The 16,460-nt window shown below is 53.3% G+C and overlaps 2 protein-coding genes across 2 annotated transcripts in view; both read left to right on the top strand.

The window, feature by feature from the left end:
- The window catches only part of SF3A3 (splicing factor 3a subunit 3), an 11,859-nt gene extending 1,753 nt beyond the window's left edge, over window positions 1–10,106 (top strand). The window contains exons 3-17 of the mRNA XM_019547920.1: window positions 324–376; window positions 1,413–1,518; window positions 2,091–2,163; window positions 2,532–2,623; window positions 3,035–3,117; window positions 4,859–4,997; window positions 5,281–5,349; window positions 5,694–5,761; window positions 6,141–6,248; window positions 6,631–6,700; window positions 7,369–7,533; window positions 7,643–7,753; window positions 8,750–8,840; window positions 9,301–9,356; window positions 9,820–10,106. Of these exons, the coding sequence (XP_019403465.1) occupies window positions 324–376; window positions 1,413–1,518; window positions 2,091–2,163; window positions 2,532–2,623; window positions 3,035–3,117; window positions 4,859–4,997; window positions 5,281–5,349; window positions 5,694–5,761; window positions 6,141–6,248; window positions 6,631–6,700; window positions 7,369–7,533; window positions 7,643–7,753; window positions 8,750–8,840; window positions 9,301–9,356; window positions 9,820–9,897 (1,362 nt within the window). The 3' untranslated portion in view covers window positions 9,898–10,106. The remainder of the gene's footprint in view (window positions 1–323; window positions 377–1,412; window positions 1,519–2,090; window positions 2,164–2,531; window positions 2,624–3,034; window positions 3,118–4,858; window positions 4,998–5,280; window positions 5,350–5,693; window positions 5,762–6,140; window positions 6,249–6,630; window positions 6,701–7,368; window positions 7,534–7,642; window positions 7,754–8,749; window positions 8,841–9,300; window positions 9,357–9,819) is intronic.
- Window positions 10,107–10,868: 762 nt separating this feature from the next.
- The window catches only part of LOC109318532, an 8,311-nt gene continuing 2,719 nt past the window's right edge, over window positions 10,869–16,460 (top strand). Inside the window, exons 1-8 of the mRNA XM_019547855.1 lie at window positions 10,869–10,979; window positions 14,181–14,250; window positions 14,442–14,504; window positions 14,790–14,851; window positions 15,055–15,153; window positions 15,387–15,552; window positions 15,643–15,717; window positions 16,059–16,237. Of these exons, the coding sequence (XP_019403400.1) occupies window positions 10,869–10,979; window positions 14,181–14,250; window positions 14,442–14,504; window positions 14,790–14,851; window positions 15,055–15,153; window positions 15,387–15,552; window positions 15,643–15,717; window positions 16,059–16,237 (825 nt within the window). The remainder of the gene's footprint in view (window positions 10,980–14,180; window positions 14,251–14,441; window positions 14,505–14,789; window positions 14,852–15,054; window positions 15,154–15,386; window positions 15,553–15,642; window positions 15,718–16,058; window positions 16,238–16,460) is intronic.

Genomic DNA, 16,460 nt, shown 5'->3' with positions numbered 1-16,460 from the left:
AGGGCGGCTAGGATCTGGAACCAACTTCCAAGAGAAGTGGTGCTGGCTCCTACCCTGGGGGTTTTTAAGAGGAGGTTGGATAAACATGGCAGTATTATTTCCTGCCATGGCAGGGGGTCGGACTAGATGATCTACTCAGGTCCCTTCCGACCCTAGAAACTATGAAACTATGAGTGAGCCTTTATTTGTTGGTATTAAAGGAGTGGGGAATAATTCTGTCTAATGCGAGCCCTCAAGGAAGCCTTTTCAGCTACTTTTATTGTGCTGTACTTTATTGCAGAAGTGCATGCAGAGCATTGACATGTAGTGTGCTCTTTTCTCAGAGGTACATGGAAGTGAGTGGCAATCTGAGAGATTTGTACGATGACAAAGATGGGTAAGTGTTTGCCAAAACACCTTGTCTGACCTTTCTTAGGGCTCAAAGCTCTGCAAGATAAATTTCACTTTTGTGCATTGCAAAGATCCCAAAGGAACTGATGGTATTGAAAGCCTGCTTGAAACAAAAGTGCCAGGGCTGTAGTGCATGTAAATCGTTGCACCTTTAGGGATTTAAAAAAAAAAAGAGGTTTTGTTCTGCTTTTTCCTTCTTCTTTTCTCCATAATAAACTTAAGTTTCCTTCCTAGATTTTGACCTTACTTGCCAAGATGGGAGGGAAATTTTCATGGTTGGATATATGTATATAATCATTAACGGGATATATTTGGGAATCCTAGAGCAGTCTGATTAGTACCATAGAGCAGCATGTTGTTACAGAGCACTGTTGAACACTGTCTGATCCAAAATGTTTCATGGGGTGGGAGACAATTCATCTGTAACATACATTTTCTAAAGTGTCCTGGTGGAGAAGCAGTGGCTTGATGAGATTCAGTTACTGAAGATGCACAAAAGGTCAGGTTTACTTTGCTCTCCTGGGAAGTCAGTCAACCCCAAACAGAGAATTGTAGTCCAAAAGCTAACAAAGTGGTTATGTGTAGGTGCTAATAAAACTCTCCAGGATCATTTTAAGACCTAGTATATTCAGGTTTTTCAGAAAATCATACATGCCAGTGGCTTCAGACTTCTGCGTTTGAACATTTTAAAACAGTGCTCTGGGTTTACTGCTGAACTTGGTTCTTTATCATGTGTAATGGATGTGTTTTTCTTGGACTAGACATGAAGGCCTGTAACTGGGGAGCACCCTACTGCATTATAGGTGGGCAGGAGAGCTGGACTCCTAAATCCAAACCTTTCTGAGTGTGAGAACTCTGTGCAACAGTTAAGCCCATGAAAGTTAGTTCAGGGCAGATGACTGGTTTTAGGGGGAATCTTTTGTGTAATTGTGAGATGAAAAGAAATGGGATCAGCTTTGTAGATGCTCCTTATTCTCTGCTGCCCTCTCATTTGATCCAACTTGTTTCTTGTGGAACCTCAGGTTACGGAAGGAGGAGCTCAGTGCGATTTCAGGGCCAAATGAGTTTGCAGAATTCTATAATCGGCTGAAGCAGATCAAAGAATTTCATCGGAAGCACCCAAATGAGGTCAGTGGCCCTGCGCTTTGTGTGGGGAAAAGAGGCTTGGGCTTTAAGAAGTGTCTGGGAGGATATCCCTGCTGTGGGGAGCGAAAGGATGCCCTGTGGCATCCAGCTTCATTTGCTCCAGGGAGCACCTGGAATTTGAAGGTGGTCTCAGCTGATTTTAGCAGGGGACCTTCAAAGCATTTGCTTCCTAAAGCTCTTGGTATTTCTCGTCTTGTGCCTTCTACCCCAAGCTACACAGATCCCACAACTCTGGCTCTTCTAAACTCTGTAGCTAGGTTCTGTCTTTTGCCGTGTGGTGATCTTGTATGTCTAGCATGCGCATGTGAGTTGGTATGTCACATGTGAATGTCCTGATGAATTGCTTTCCAAGAGGAGCTGAAGAGCACCCAAAATCAGCATCAGCAGAGTATTTATTTTCTGCCCTTGCCATTGCATAGAGCATTTGATTTGGGACAAGCTGATTTTGATCATGGGGCTAGATGCTTTTTGGTGGGTTCACCCAGGAAAGCACGGTCTGCTGTCACTGACAGCAACTAAATAACTGTCACTGTAACTTCTGCTCTTTCCTGCAGATCTGTGTTCCAATGTCTGTGGAATTTGAGGAGCTGTTGAAGGCCAGAGAGAACCCTAGTGAAGAGGCACAAAGTAAGCCCCTGGCTTCATTTTAAACCCACCTTTAGTAGAAGGCCGTTGTGAGTTATACGCTCCACCTTGCCTATCTCTGAATCTTCTCTATTAAGAACTCTGAAAACTGCTCTTGGATTCCATTTCATTTCCTCTGCGTGTTATGCCCAGTGCTTTGTAGTAGAGCTGCTTCACTGGAGGATGGTTCTAGACCGTTGTTCTATTTTAGCAGCTAGCTGGCTGGTCACACATTAGAAACGTCTTGCCCCAGGCATAGGTTGTAACTGGAGCAAAGCCTTTGAAATGTCATGATTTGCAGGTTCTCAGAAATGGGTACAGTGAGCTCCTGTATATTTAATACTTCTCCTTTCATAATTTATCTTATTTAGATCTAGTAGAGTTTACAGATGAAGAAGGATATGGCCGGTACTTGGATCTGCACGATTGTTACCTCAAGTATATTAACCTGAAGTCATCTGAGGTAAGCTGTACTAGCCTGAGAGATGCTCATGTCTGTTCTTGAAAGCTTAGGGCACATCATTTGATGGCATTTACAGATGGCTACACAGAAATCTGCTGGTTGGTGGCTGCAGCTTAAATGCTTTTAAATCTGAAGGGCCTCTTGCCTGGGCTCTCCGCTTTGCCCCCTTGGTCCACAACTGCTCTCAAAGCCTCTCCAGAAATATAGGCATTGGTTCTGAAAGAGGCTGTGCCATCTTTTGCCTCCTACTGCCAAATACTCTGGTGTTTAAGGTGTCAGATGGGGATGGCTGGCAGTGTGCAGCCCAGAACAGAGACAAAGGAACGCGCCACTTGCGGGCAGTCAGCCACTGTAAACCTGTTAACTGTGCTGTCTTGTGTATAAAATCTAACTCAGCCTGTGTCTGTGCAGAAACTGGATTACATCACATACTTGTCCACCTTTGACCAACTCTTCGATATTCCCAAGGAAAGAAAAAATGCAGAATATAAGAGGTGGGTCCTTGTACAGATACAGCTTCAGCCACAACAGCCCTGTGGGAGGAATTGATTTTTGTAATGCTCATTCAAGTCCTGGAGGAAACTGCACAAACTTCACAAGTCAAGACTGGTTGCAAAGGCAACCATAAGATTTTATATCTTTAAACAAATGGCCGATTCTGTGTGGGCTTGTTCTGCAGGATCTGGCTGCAGTTGCGCCAACAAAAGAGCCTCTAAAGTGCTTGCTTGCAGGGTGAGGGGATGGGGAAAGTGATCACAGGAGGGAAGATGAGTAAGTATTTTTTTCTAATACTTCATAAAGGCAGGATTTGCCAGGGCCCACCACCTCTCACAAACACAAGAAGATCAAGGTTTCAGTTTGCTGATATTAAAAAAAAAAAAAAAATGCCAGTGTTGGCCTAAGTCTGCTCTGCTGGAAGTCTGTAACAGAATTATTACTGACTTCAGCTGGAGTGGGCTTAGCTCTGTGCTGAGCACTCTTGGGAATGGTGCTCTCCATCTTCGTTGCCGTTATGGCTGGGAAGAAAATGTTGGAAACATTGGGTAAAGCAAAATTTTGCAGAGCTGGGAACAACAGCTCCGAGATGTGAAAACTGTCTCATTTGTCAGGATGACAGTAAAAATGTAGCGCCCATTTCTGCTTCATCTTTGAACGTGGCTGTGTAATGAGGCAGAAGTATTGGAAGCTACCCAGGTCTTGTCCTGGTCTTAGGCTTCCGCTCATACTGCTGAACCAGTGTTTACATTAGAAGCACTTTGCTGAAGTTCCTGACTATAAAGGTTGTGGAAAGATGAACACATACCGCAGCTGAATTGACATCCATTTTGTATCCTTGTGTAAATTACATCAGTATCAGGAAGAGACATGCAGCTGTCTGGTAACTCACTAAGCAGCTCTTACTGCGAGTCCCAGCTAGGTGACAGGGGTGCAGGCAGTAGGCCTGTTTGCCCTCTGCAGGTACAACGTTTATGTAATAAAGCCATCCTGGTTTAGAAGTGTACTGCTACAGTATCGATTCCATTGGAATAAGCATTTCCTTTGGCGAGTACCGGACCAGCGTAAGATGCGCGTCATGGCATTGCCGTCTGCAGATCCCATATTTGAAAGCAATGTGTAGAGCTTGGTAGATACCATATGGAATGACACTGCCAGGGAAGGCCCACCAAGATGGGAATAAAGCAGATCTGGCCATAAGTGTGTTTGAATATGTGAGAAGTGAATGCAAGCAGGAACAAGAATCACGCTCTGTTCTCTCACTGCTTCATATGTGTACAGACAGCTAGCGAGTGTATTTATTTCCCTTGCAGCTGCTTCTCCATTTCTTTTCCTGAGCCTGTATGCTTCTTAGATAAGTTGCTTCACGTGAATGTTGAGCCTCTTTTTTGTTGTTGACAAATTGTCTGCTGTTTACAAAGCTAGGACCAGCCTAGCTTAAATTGTATGTGTAATTAAACACATACAGCCTGAGCAGCTTGCACTTATCAACTGTGTATTTTGTCCTGGTAATTTACAAATGCTAAACAGGTGCAGTTTCAGGGAGGCTGTGGTTTCTCTTGAAGTGATCCCTGAAGTTGTTCAAAGCAGCTTGACTGATGTATTTTGAGGAAGGGAGGTATCGGGAAACACTATAGTAAATTGCAGGTTGAGGGACATAGTGTGTGTTGTTTGTGTGATGCACCAGGGCCTGAGCCAGCACTTATACTGACTGATCTGTGCGGGTGGCTCCTCTCTTAGATATCTTGAAATGCTCCTCGAGTACCTGCAGGACTACTCGGATCGGGTGAAGCCGCTGCTGGATCAGAATGAACTCTTTGGAAAGATTCAGATTGAGTTTGAGAAGAAGTGGGAAAATGGCACGTTCCCTGGCTGGCCGGTGAGCTCACGTACACCCTGCCCGTGTAGAAAAGCTATACAGGCTAGGAGCTTGGCAGCAGAGTGCAGCTGTGTGCCACAGCAGTTCACACAAAGCTTGCTGCTTGCAAACTTTTCAACATGTGAGAGCTCTCTCAGATACTTCATCTGCACTGGTTAATGCTAAGAAGTCCCTTTGAAGAGTGGAAAAGCTGCTCTTGGGGCTTTAAGATACTTTTTGCGTTTCTGCTTACTGGGTTCTGTTGGAGGCTAACTGGGCAATATATGTGCCTTTTTATTGGCAGAAAGAGACCAGCAGTGCGCTCACCCATGCCGGAGCCCACCTGGATCTCTCAGCATTTTCTTCATGGGAGGTATGTTCTTAGTACGGGGCTCATCCCATGGGATCCCTGTTGGAACTCACTCTCCTCTGCTCCTTTTTGAGCTTTTATTTGTTGAAATATAATGGGTTCACAGCCACTCGCAGTGGAGAAGGGACAGGAGGTGGCCTTTGCTTTCTGTCACTTGAGGTGAGATAACTTGGAACTTAAGGTCAGGTTTCTGCCATAAATGCCATTGCCCTATGGAGGAGTGAGTTGCCTTACTTAATGCTTTATTGGTCTGAAATAGATGAGGCATATACTCCTGCTCAGGGCATGTTGTGAGCAGCCCCTAGAAGCAAGGCTGTTGTACATTATAATTTACTTTAATTGTGCAGGAATTGGCCTCTCTGGGACTGGACAGATTGAAATCAGCGTTACTGGCTTTGGGTCTGAAATGTGGAGGGTAAGTTTATTCCGCTTTGTCTCCTTTCTGCATGGAGTATGTGTTCTTTCTCATTCCAAAAATCAGTGCAGTAATTCTTTCAGTATAAGACAAAGCAGTTTGCTGTTTAGAGAGCTCCAATAACTGGTCATGCCATGAACTCTGAGAATTATACTGGAGTTTAGCTTGTAATGTGGAGCAATAGGCTGAAAGAGCACATGGGAAAGTGTGTCTAATGCGAGAGACTAAGCCCTGCTCCTCTGATCATTGGAACATTGTGCTTGTTATGGAAAACTCCACACCTCGAGTTTGATCTGGAATGTCATCAGTTGTGTGCGCTTAACATACTTGAGATAAAGCTGCCTCTTGGCTTCCCCTTTCCTTCCTTGTCTCTCCTCAGGACCCTGGAGGAGCGGGCTCAGAGGCTGTTTGGCACAAAAGGCAAGTCCCTGGAGGCACTTGATCCTTCATTGTTTGCCAAGAACCCAAAGACAAAAGGAAGCAAACGGTGAGTCCCCAAGGATTCCCTTCCTAGGGTGACTGGGGCCCCTTGCTGGGACTGGACCCGCTCCCTTGTTTGTCTTCTCCTTTGTTTTATTTCATTTTTTGTTGTTGTTGTTGTCCCTCTGTAAGAGACATCCTGACCCTCATAGCTACAAGTGATGGGGTCGAGATGTTCCTGGAGCATTGGGATGCTGTGCACACTGGGGTTAAATGAGCACTAAGCGGGCAGATGCAGGCCTGACCCTCCTGCAAGCAACACCAATTGGGATGTTTGATTCCTTGCTTTCTTAGTAGCTGCTGGTCACATGCATCTCTAAAGGCTGAGAATATGTAGGGCTTATGCCATGCTTGAAGGGATTTTATCCAGTCTTCCTATCTATCTGTAGGGACACAGAGAGGAACAAGGACCTTGCCTTCCTGGAAGCTCAGATCTACGAGTACGTAGAAATCCTCGGGGTAAGGTGTTTTACTTCTTCCCTTTGAGCTTCAGGTGCCCTCAAGCAGTTACTGGAAGCTCCTTCCTGTCTTCCACTCTAGCCTTTCCTAAACACTGTGTGGGGATGGGAGTTCTTATGTCCAGTGCCTTAAGCACTTGGTGCCTCTCACAACAGGGGCTTGAATGGTTTGTTCCTGTCAGCAGTAATTAGAAGCTCACGTAAATTTGTGTTCACGTTCCTGAGCTGGTAGTGCAGAGGATTGGCGCTCTCCTGTGAGCAGCATATTGGGAGGCTGTTTCTGCTGTGAAAGTCTGTAACCCTTTGGACAGCTTCACTTCTGGGTGTCTGCTGTATCAGCAGGGAGAGAATGGTTTATCTCTAAGAGATTGAGAGCGATCGTGCATTTGTGTCTTTGCACTTGCCTTTTGTTCTTACGTCAGTCCCTCAGCCAGGTAGCAGCCACCACTGATAAGCAGCTTGCTCATGCTAATCATAATTAAGGCTTACTGCGATCACCTCCTGGTCATAAACGCATTGTGCTTGGTCTCCTGTTCCAAGTAGAATGGGCAGAGACCTCTTGTTTGCAAAGCAGAGCAGTTGGGAGCAGATGCTGCTGAAGTTATCCTCTTTTCCTATCGCCTACTGCCTGTTGCAGTTTTTATACTTGTGTCCTTCCTGGCATCTTAGGAACAAAGACATCTCACCCACGAGAATGTGCAGCGGAAGCAAGCGCGCACAGGGGAGGAGAGGGAGGAGGAGGAGGAAGAGCAGATCAGTGAGAGCGAAAGCGAAGATGAGGATAACGAAATCATCTATAATCCCAAAAACCTGCCTCTGGGCTGGGATGGCAAGGTGAGGAGACTGATCTTGGGCTGCATCCCCACTGCCCTGTGGTTTGAGCCTTTCTTGCCCTCTGACCTAAGATGTGCCTGTCCTGGTTTTTTGTTTGTTTGTTTTTTAGCCCATCCCCTATTGGTTATACAAACTGCATGGGCTGAACATCAACTATAACTGTGAGATCTGCGGTAACTACACCTACCGGGGGCCCAAGGCCTTCCAACGGCACTTTGCAGTAAGTCCCAGCATAACTTTGAAACATCAGCTCGTATTCTGGGTTGTTCTTGTGAGTGAGTAGTCTTTTCTTAGGGATTGATGCCTTCAGGCCCAGAGGTGATGGCATCATACTTGAGCTCCTGCTTGGTGTGGCTGCTTTCAGGGGATGCTGTCTGGATCTCTCCAAGGCGGCATTTAAACATCCTTTCTCCTTATCTGTGGAAGGTCCTGCTCCTGGGCGGTAGGGATTCCTGTGCCGAGCATGGAAGTGATGCTGCATTAGCTACGGGCAGTTTGTTGGCAAACTCCTTATTACAACAGCCTGGTTGATGAATCCAATCAAGCCTGGTTCAGTTCGAAGATTCTTGCTAATAATCTTAGAGCACATTCAGGCACTAATTGGCCTTTTGGGGTGTTACATGCACATGCTCAGGTACCTGCATTTGACAGTAGAAATGCTGTGCACCTGGCTGTGTCTTCCTGGAATTTGCTTGTGGTTCATAAAAGCCCAATTATAAAAGGTATGAATGATGGGGCTCGTGAACTGCATTTCTGCATCTCTCACATGTGCTGTTTACATGAAGGTGAATTTTACACAGACAGTGTTGGGGTGGGCAGGACCAAACTTTCTGTGTGTGGCCTCTGTTCACTTTGGGGAAATTCCTCTCCTGCCTTGTCAGTGAGCCTCTGTCAGGACTAAGCGGTTCCTCTGAGAATCTCTGGCATGAATTCTGTGTTCCTGCCATTCTGCTGTCCTCATGTTCAAAATGGGTTTCTTGCCCTTTCTTTGTGCTGTAAGAAGCTCACAAAGGAAACAGATTGTAGATACAGTGATGTCAGAATAGGAGACAAGATTGGAGAGTCTGGAGAGTGGTTGCTTCTGTGGTGTTCCAAATTCTAGATTGGGGTGGCGGGGGAAGGGAGAGGTTCAGTGTTCTTATGCAGGGGTGCTGTTGCCTGACTTCAGGAGCATTGTGTTGTTCTCTCCTGCTCACCAATCTCACTCTACCCCCAGGAGTGGCGCCACGCTCATGGGATGAGATGCTTGGGCATTCCCAACACCGCCCACTTTGCCAACGTCACACAAATTGAGGATGCGGTCTCACGTAAGCGATGTCAGCATTTCATAGTGCTTAGGGTCGGAAGGGACCTAAACAGATCATCAGGTCCAACCCCCTACCCCAGGCAGGAATGGGTGCCACAGTCATATCACCCCATTTCTCTGTTCAGAACAGGGAGGAGATGGAGTTGTTTCCTCTGCTGTTCTTCAGGGCACGTGTGGGAATTGCTCACTGTGCCTGCTTGCTGAATGGCAGGCCTTCTCTCTGGGTCAGCACCTTGGTTGTCTGTCAGTAACGGGGGAGACTAGATGTAACCCTAGTTACGGTCTGATCATGTGCTGTTCAGGGCCCAGACCTCTCCCTGTAACACAGGGAGCTTCCCAGGTAATGGCTCAGCCATTGTGTTCTGGCTCCTTTAAGCTAGGCACCACACAGGTGCACATCAGCAGGCTACATGCTGGTGTTCAAAGGAAGTGACCTTGTCCTTGCTGGCTCTGTTTTGCAGTGTGGGCAAAGCTGAAGCAACAGAAAGCTTCAGAGAGATGGCAGCCTGACACAGAGGTGAGCGGGGGTCACATGTCTGGGCATCTCTGGAGCGGTTCCCTTGTTACCCTGCAGAATTTAGTACCAGGGCTTGCTGCCTGCCCTGCTTATTACATAAGTCCTGTTTGGCCGTGCTGCTGGGTCCTCACTGGGGACATACAGCCCTGCCCTCCTATCTTTAGCACATGGGAAGGGAGATACTTTCATCTAAACAACAGGCAATCTGCTAAGCTACAGTTGAAATTCTCCCCAGGGCAGCCCTCTGTCAGACCAGTATGCTTCACCCTCCTTACTGCAGACAGACATGTCTTCTCCTTGCGGTCTGGAGACCTGTAGAGAGGTGTGGGTGTGTGGGAAATCAGAGTCTCCTGGCGGGAATTGGGGCAACTGAGTATGTGTAGGTTCAGCTGAATTTCAGACCAGGTTCTCTGGGCCCCTTCATGCTGCGTCCAGGTAACTGCAACTCACCTTTCCCTTCCAGGAGGAATACGAGGATTCCAGTGGGAACGTGGTAAACAAAAAGACCTATGAAGACCTGAAGCGCCAGGGGCTGTTGTAGCCCTTTGCTCCAAGATCTGCATCCAAGGCACTTGGTGAAGCATCCAGAGCCTGTTCATTCCCCTCTCTGTGCGCGCGTTTTGTGTTCTGCATGAACATCCGTTTCGCAGAGCCCCTTCCTGCTGGTGACTGGCAAGCCTGGGAGAGCTCAGTGTGTTTTATACTAAAGTGATGCTACAAAAAATAAATGGATTTTCCTGTAGGAAATGCCGAGTAGCTTGGTCTTGTTTGCAGCCTAGTAAGGAAATGCCCGTCATCTCCCTGCTGAGCAGCATCATCCCATCTCAGCAAAATTTGTGACGTTTCTGTCACCCACTGGGTCTGGTGGGACAGAGTTCATGTGAACATGGATTTGAGTCCAGTGCGTATGTTCCTTGGAGTCTCACTTGGCTCCAGTGGGACCATGATGGCTCCCCGTGTCTGATGGGCAATGCAGATTTGGTTGAGGGTTGGGTTGGCCCCAGTGCAAAGGCCCTTCTCGTGCTCTGTGTGGACCTTTGCTGCTGGGACAGGAAGATGGGAGACACTTTGGCTGTGTCTGGCTGGGATGCAGAATAAAGCACATGGTGTCTCTGGGGGGGCTTCAGCCTGTGCTTGATTAAACCTCGCCTTGGCGTGGAAGGGCCTAGCCTGACTGTCCATGGCCCTTGGCTCCTGTGTCAGTGTCATGTTTGCACTGGAAGTCCCGCACTTCAATGCTGTCGTTTCCTGCTTGGTCCCAGAGGCGGCAGGCGTTGCTCCTGCCATTCTCATGGCTGAAGAGCACTGTCATCCACGTGTGCTCATTACCAGCCCTTGCCACTGGGTGAGTCTCAGCTGCCTTTTGCAGAACTGTTCGGTAGAGGGCACCCACACCACAGCCTCAGCTGGGTCTGTCCCCTTCAACAGGCACTGCTTGCCCTTCTGTGTATGGACCAGTCCCCACAGGCTGTCAAACAGTTCCCTCTGCTCACATGAGTGAAGCTTTTTGAGATGCCTGGCTGTGTGGGGGGCCTGGCTGTCTCTGGGAACTGTCTAAAGGATGCAGCTCGGGTCAACTACCTGGGTGCTGGAAGTGGAATAGGAGTGACTGCTAGCAAGCCAGTGAGATTTGCCTTCCTTTTGGGCAAGCATGCAGAGCTATAGGAGCTCAGCTTCTGGGGTGGTGAAACTGGCACCTACATGAGGCTGGTTGCAGGCACTGCTTGGTGAGCTTTGGAGCCACTGAGCAAAGCCCCTACACCCACAGGGTCTGGTGGAGGCAGGCAGAAGACACGGGGGGTGGAGGGGTTACTGCATTGTCCTGTACTTTGTAACATAAGCTGCTCTTGTGATCTCTGGGGGCTGACTACCTGCCCCTATCCTCCCCACTAGGGACATCCAGTAATTCTCCCTAAATGGGTCATTGTGGTGAGTGGCTGTATGGGGTAGGGCCCTGGCCTTGCTGCAAGGCCCTGTCTCCCTTGGGCTCCTCTGCCTGGCGAGGTTGTTTGGTTGGGAGTGTAACTCGAAACTCCCAGTGGCCAGAGCTCCTGTGGGGGAGCGGGTCTGGGATGACACAGCATGTAATTAAGGCTAATTAGGCAGGCAGGCAGTCATTACCCCTGCCCTCTCTTTGGCCTGAAAAGGCTGGTGGAATTGAGCAGGGGCAGCTCATCCACTGAGCAGGACAGCAGGAGGGGGCTTAAGACAGCAGCCCTGTGTGGAGTGACCCCCTCCCTGCCTGCAGCCCTAGGATGGCAATGCAGAGTTGCCAGAGCAAGTGCTTTTGCCTCTTCTGCCCAGGCAAAGTGGGTGCAAAGATGGCAGAAGCACAGAGCTGGGAGATGGCAGGGCTGTTTGCTTGGTTCTAGCCTTGCTGGGCTTTGTTGCTGCTTCTGGGGGGTCTCTGCCCCGCAGGGAGCATCCTGTGTTCCCCATCATCCCTTCCTTCCCCATGCATGGGAGCAGCAGGCGATGGAGAAGGGGCGGTGCTGACCAGAGAACTGCCAGTCCAGCCAGTGAAGGCCCCCCCTGCATGGCAGCAGGCACCTCCCTTGGCAGCCCCCAGCAGGGCAGGTAACAAATGCTTCTCCCTGGCTGATGGGCTGAGCCGCTGGCTGTTGGCAGAGAGGTGGGACTGCCTGCCTGGCACCAGCACGTCACGCCTGAGCTGTGCGTCCCTCGGGCAGTGAGCACGGCTGAGCACAGACGACCCACCCACCCCGGCTCCGGCAGCTGGCTGCAGAGTTGTTGGAGGTGAGTGAGCGTGACAGAGAAGAGGGCCGGGGCAGGGACAGGGACGGGGAGATGGTCCTGGGACCTTGCCTGATTCTGCATCCAGGCCAGCCCAGCATGAGCCCAAAGCCAAGAGGGGCCAGTGCTGGCACTGACTCGGACCAGGATGAAGCTATGCTGACTTGATGCAGTCTCCCATCCTGGCCAAAACCTCCCTCCCTGTTGCATCAGGCTGCCTGATAGATGTCCTGCATGTTGCACTGGGCTGGTCCAGGCCCATGCCATTTGCTTCTGCCAGTGCCCAGGGGCCTTTGATTTCATGCATGATGCTGGGGTGGGAGATGATGTGGAAGGGCAGTGGCCGTTGACCCTGAGACCTGCCCTGTCCAGCCTAGCCCCGGAGCATTGCTGTCTCCTGCAAGGGGAGGTGGTGAGCAGTGCCTCTGCCTGTTTACGCGCCCTGCTAATTAGACACCCGAGCAAATGGGCTGTGCCTGCTGCTGGCTGAGCCCTGAGGGGCCATTGCATGGGGAGGCTTGGAAACGGGTGTCTTCCAGGTCGTCCCCTGCCCCAGCCCCAGGTGCAGACGCTCCTCTGCAGTAGCCGGCACAAGGCCTGGGTGCAGCCAGGACAAGCCGCAACATCTCCTGTCCCAGGCACTAGGACATTGGGCCTGGAGCCTGGCCGTGCTCAGGTAGGTCATTGCATCCTGCTCACCAGGTCTCTGCCCTAACAGGTTCACGGGGCTAAGGGGCTCACCCGCCCCTCCTGCCTGGAGTGCTGGGGCTGCCGTGACTCCCCCAAAAAGGCACTGTGCTTGGAAGAGGCGCCTCTGCACAAGGGGGGATGCAAGGTGGTGATGCTCTGTGCTCAGCCCTCCCTGCGACTGGAGGGGGCCGACGGCGATGGGGGGCTGTTCCCCGGTGCAGGCCCTGGGGGAGTCCAGCCTGAGAAGAGGCAGGACAGGGGATGATGCTGGCTCTGACCCTGCTCTGGTTTCCTGGCAGCTCGGGCCCCCTCGGTGCCAAGCAGCCCCCGCGTGCTTCCGCTCCCTGCGGATGCTGGCAAACACAGTGTTGCCTCGTCAACAGGCTCCCGCGGGCATCATTACCGGGGAGCCGTGGGCCCGAGCGGGGCTCCTGCAGCTGGTTGCTATGGCAGGTTCGGAGAGCCTGGGGGAGAGCCGTGCCGGGCTGGAGGGGCTGGCATCGGTCCCCGGCTGAGCGCGCAGCCTTCCTGGCGCTGCCTCTTGCACAGCAATGCCCTGGAGCAAGGGGGCCTCTGGTCCCCTCCTGCCCCAGGCTGTCCGGGAAAAGAGTCGAGCACCGGGGTAGCTGGAGGGAATCTCGGGAAAGCCCCCGGGCACATGCCCAGCAGGAAGGCAGCTTCCCCTGCTGGGATCTGGGGCACTGACCTAGTGCCGGAGCCTGGGGTCAGTGCTGGCAGGGCACCTGCCAGGCAAGACCGGGGCGAGGCGTGAGCTCCGTAGCTTCTGCCCCGCTGACTGGAGGTGGCCGCAGCGCTCACCCTGGGACGCTCGGCTTCCCCGGCAGCTCTCCGGGGCCATTAGTGGGCTCAGGAGTGGACGCTCCGTGCTGGCGGGCAGAGGAAGCCAGAGTCCCGCGGGCGCCAGGGCCAGCTGGCTCGGGGCCGCGGGGCCCCCGGATGGCGACGAAGCTGCCCCCGAGGCCTGGCTTGGAGCTCATTAACTCACCGCTCGGGGCCAGGGCGACGGCCTGCAGGGGCGAGCGTGGCCTTGCCCCTTGGGCAAGGGGGCAGCCTCCTGGCGGGGAGCAGCTGGGCACGTCTGTCCTCAGCTGTCCCAAGCCAGGTCTGTTGAGACGGGCAGCTAGGCCTGCCCCGCGGGCACTCGCAAGGCTGTTTCCCAGCATGAACCGTGGCTGCAAGGAGACCCCGGGTTTCACTGCAGACAGCGGTGGGGAGCTGGCCTAGCCGGAGCCCTGCAGCGTGAGCCAGGGAAGAGGGGGAGCCCGTGAGCAGGACCCAGGTGCGGCCGTGGGGCTGTGCCGCTCACACCTGGCCGTGCCCCATGGCCACACGCCTGACTCCGCCTGTGTCTCTCCCCAGGGTCCAGTTGGAGCGAGCGGCCCCCAGCTGAAGATGGCAGGCCTCCCGCACCGCGTCAGCCCTGTCCCAGGTGAGAGCAGCTCCGTTTCTGGAGCGAGGTGCCGAGGACCATCTCGGCCTGCTCGGGGGCCGTTCCTCCCCCAGGAGTTTGGGTGCAGCGTCAGCCGCGGGACGTTGGGGGCTCAGCAGGGTGCTCCACGATGCGGCTCTTCCTGGACCTTGGCCGGTCCCTGACGCTGCCTGTGCATCTGCGTCTTTCAGGCCTGCTCCTGCTCTGCCTTCTGGCTCCGCGCTTCAGCCCCCGGAGCCCTCTCGCCGCAGCAGGTGAGGTGCAATGCGGGCGACCCGGGGGGACAGGTGGCTCATTCCCTGTCCCTGCAGAGCTGGATTTGGGGAGACCTTCGCCACCATCCATCCTCCCCTGACTGTCCCGCCGTGGCAGCTGGAAAGCCCCAGGTCCCCCTGCCCCTTCATCCTGAGAAAGGCCTGTTGGATGCCCTGCCCTGTGCATGTGGCTGGGACCACCAGCCCTTTGCTTTCCCTGTGCGGTGCGTGGGGAGCGCAGTGTGCCTTGCACTGATGCAGCGCTCATGTCCTTGTGTTTTGTAGAGCTCGAGCTGCTCAATGCCACGTCTTTGGTCCCCAGCATGAACGGGACGGCAGACAGCCCTGTAAGGATGCGCCGGCGCTGCTCGGGTTCTTGTCTCGGCCAGGGCCGGGGGCTGCAGCTCACCGGGGTGGCCGAGCCAGATCACGGGCGCAGCCTGGCTCTGCAAGCCATCTTGCAGCGGTGCATGCCAGCAGCGCGGCGGGTGAGCGAGGCTGTCCAGGCTCGGGGGCTGGCAGTGCTCACGGGCGCGTGCTGTCTCCACAGCTCACTTGCCACACCTTCCAGTGCGCGGGGGAGAGATGCTACCAGGATCTGGCCTATGCCAATGACACCGGGGCCTGCGACAACGCCTCCTCCTGCGAGGTACGGGGGTGCTTGGCCCTGGGGTCAGTGGGCTGCAATCCTGCTGGGCTCCAGGGGCAGGAAAGGCAGGTCTGGTTGGACCCAGCGCCCTGACAGCCGCCGGCACAGTGCAGGGGAAGGGGCCGGCTGCCTCTGGCACCATGGCCCCTGGGTGCTGGCTCTTGAGCAGGACAGCGTGGCCCTGGCCTGGCAGGGCACGAGAAGCTGGTGCCACGTCTCTTCTGTCTCCACAGCTCTACCGCGTCACCAGCGCCAACTACACGGCCCGGTGCAGCAGCGAGTGCGGGGGGGTGAACGGCACGGAGATGTGCATGGCCAACGGCAGCGTGCGCGCCAGCCCGTGCGCCCTGGAGTGCTGCAGCTCGCCCCTCTGCCTGCAGCTCAACGCCACCGCCTACGGTAACCTGCCCGCGCGCCAGGCATCGGGTCCCCCGTGGGCGCCGAGGTCCCGCGCTTGGCCTCACCTGCCCTTTCTCATGTCTGCTGCAGGTGACTTGCCACCTACCACCACGCCAGCGCCCACCACTACCACCACCACCACCAAGGCCCCCCCACGAAACGTAGGTACCGCCCTTGGTCAAGGCAGGCTGGGGAGCCGCACAAGATGGGCCCGCGGACAGGCCTCTGGTCACATCCCCATGACACTGGGGGGATTCCCAAAGGGAGTTTGCTTCTCGTCCATGCCAGGAGAGAGGAGGGGGCATCCCACAGTCCCTGCTAGAAACCCCCCAGGTTGCCTGTAACACGGGGCTCTGACCCCCCCACGATGCAGCCGTCTCTACCACGCTGGCTTTGCCCGAGCTGCTCGTTCAGGGCAGGCCCTGCCGGATGGTGCCCAGCTCAGACTAGAGCCCAGGACCCAGCTGAGAGCGAGCATTGCCACTTGCTGCGCGAGTCCCCCCCAGACAGGGAGTATGGCACCAGCGCCGACTGCCACCTCCGGCCCTGGCCCCCGTGCACCAGCGGCTTCTGCCCCCTTCTCTCGCAGGGCAAAGTGTGCGCGACCTTCTCCTGCCGCGGGGACGGCTGCTTCAAGGGCAAGAAGCCTGCTGGCCAGTGCATCGTCGGCTTTGACTTCTGCGAGGTACCGCAGCTGCCTGCTGCAGCAAACAGGCCGCGGGGAGCTGGGAGCGAGGCAGGCAGCTCTGGGCATGGTGGTGCAGCCACGCTGCAGTTTCATAGATTTCATAGACATCAGGGCTGGAAGGGACCTTGGGAGATCATCGAGTCCAGCCCCCTGCCCAAAGGGCAGGAAGTCAGCTGGGGTCATAGGGTCCCAGCAAGATAAGTATCCAATTTACTCTTGA

Source organism: Crocodylus porosus, unplaced genomic scaffold (assembly GCF_001723895.1).
Source record: "Crocodylus porosus isolate Cpor-Errol unplaced genomic scaffold, CroPor_comp1, whole genome shotgun sequence".
Taxonomy (NCBI): domain Eukaryota; kingdom Metazoa; phylum Chordata; order Crocodylia; family Crocodylidae; genus Crocodylus; species Crocodylus porosus.
This window is presented reverse-complemented; position numbering and strand designations above follow the sequence as displayed.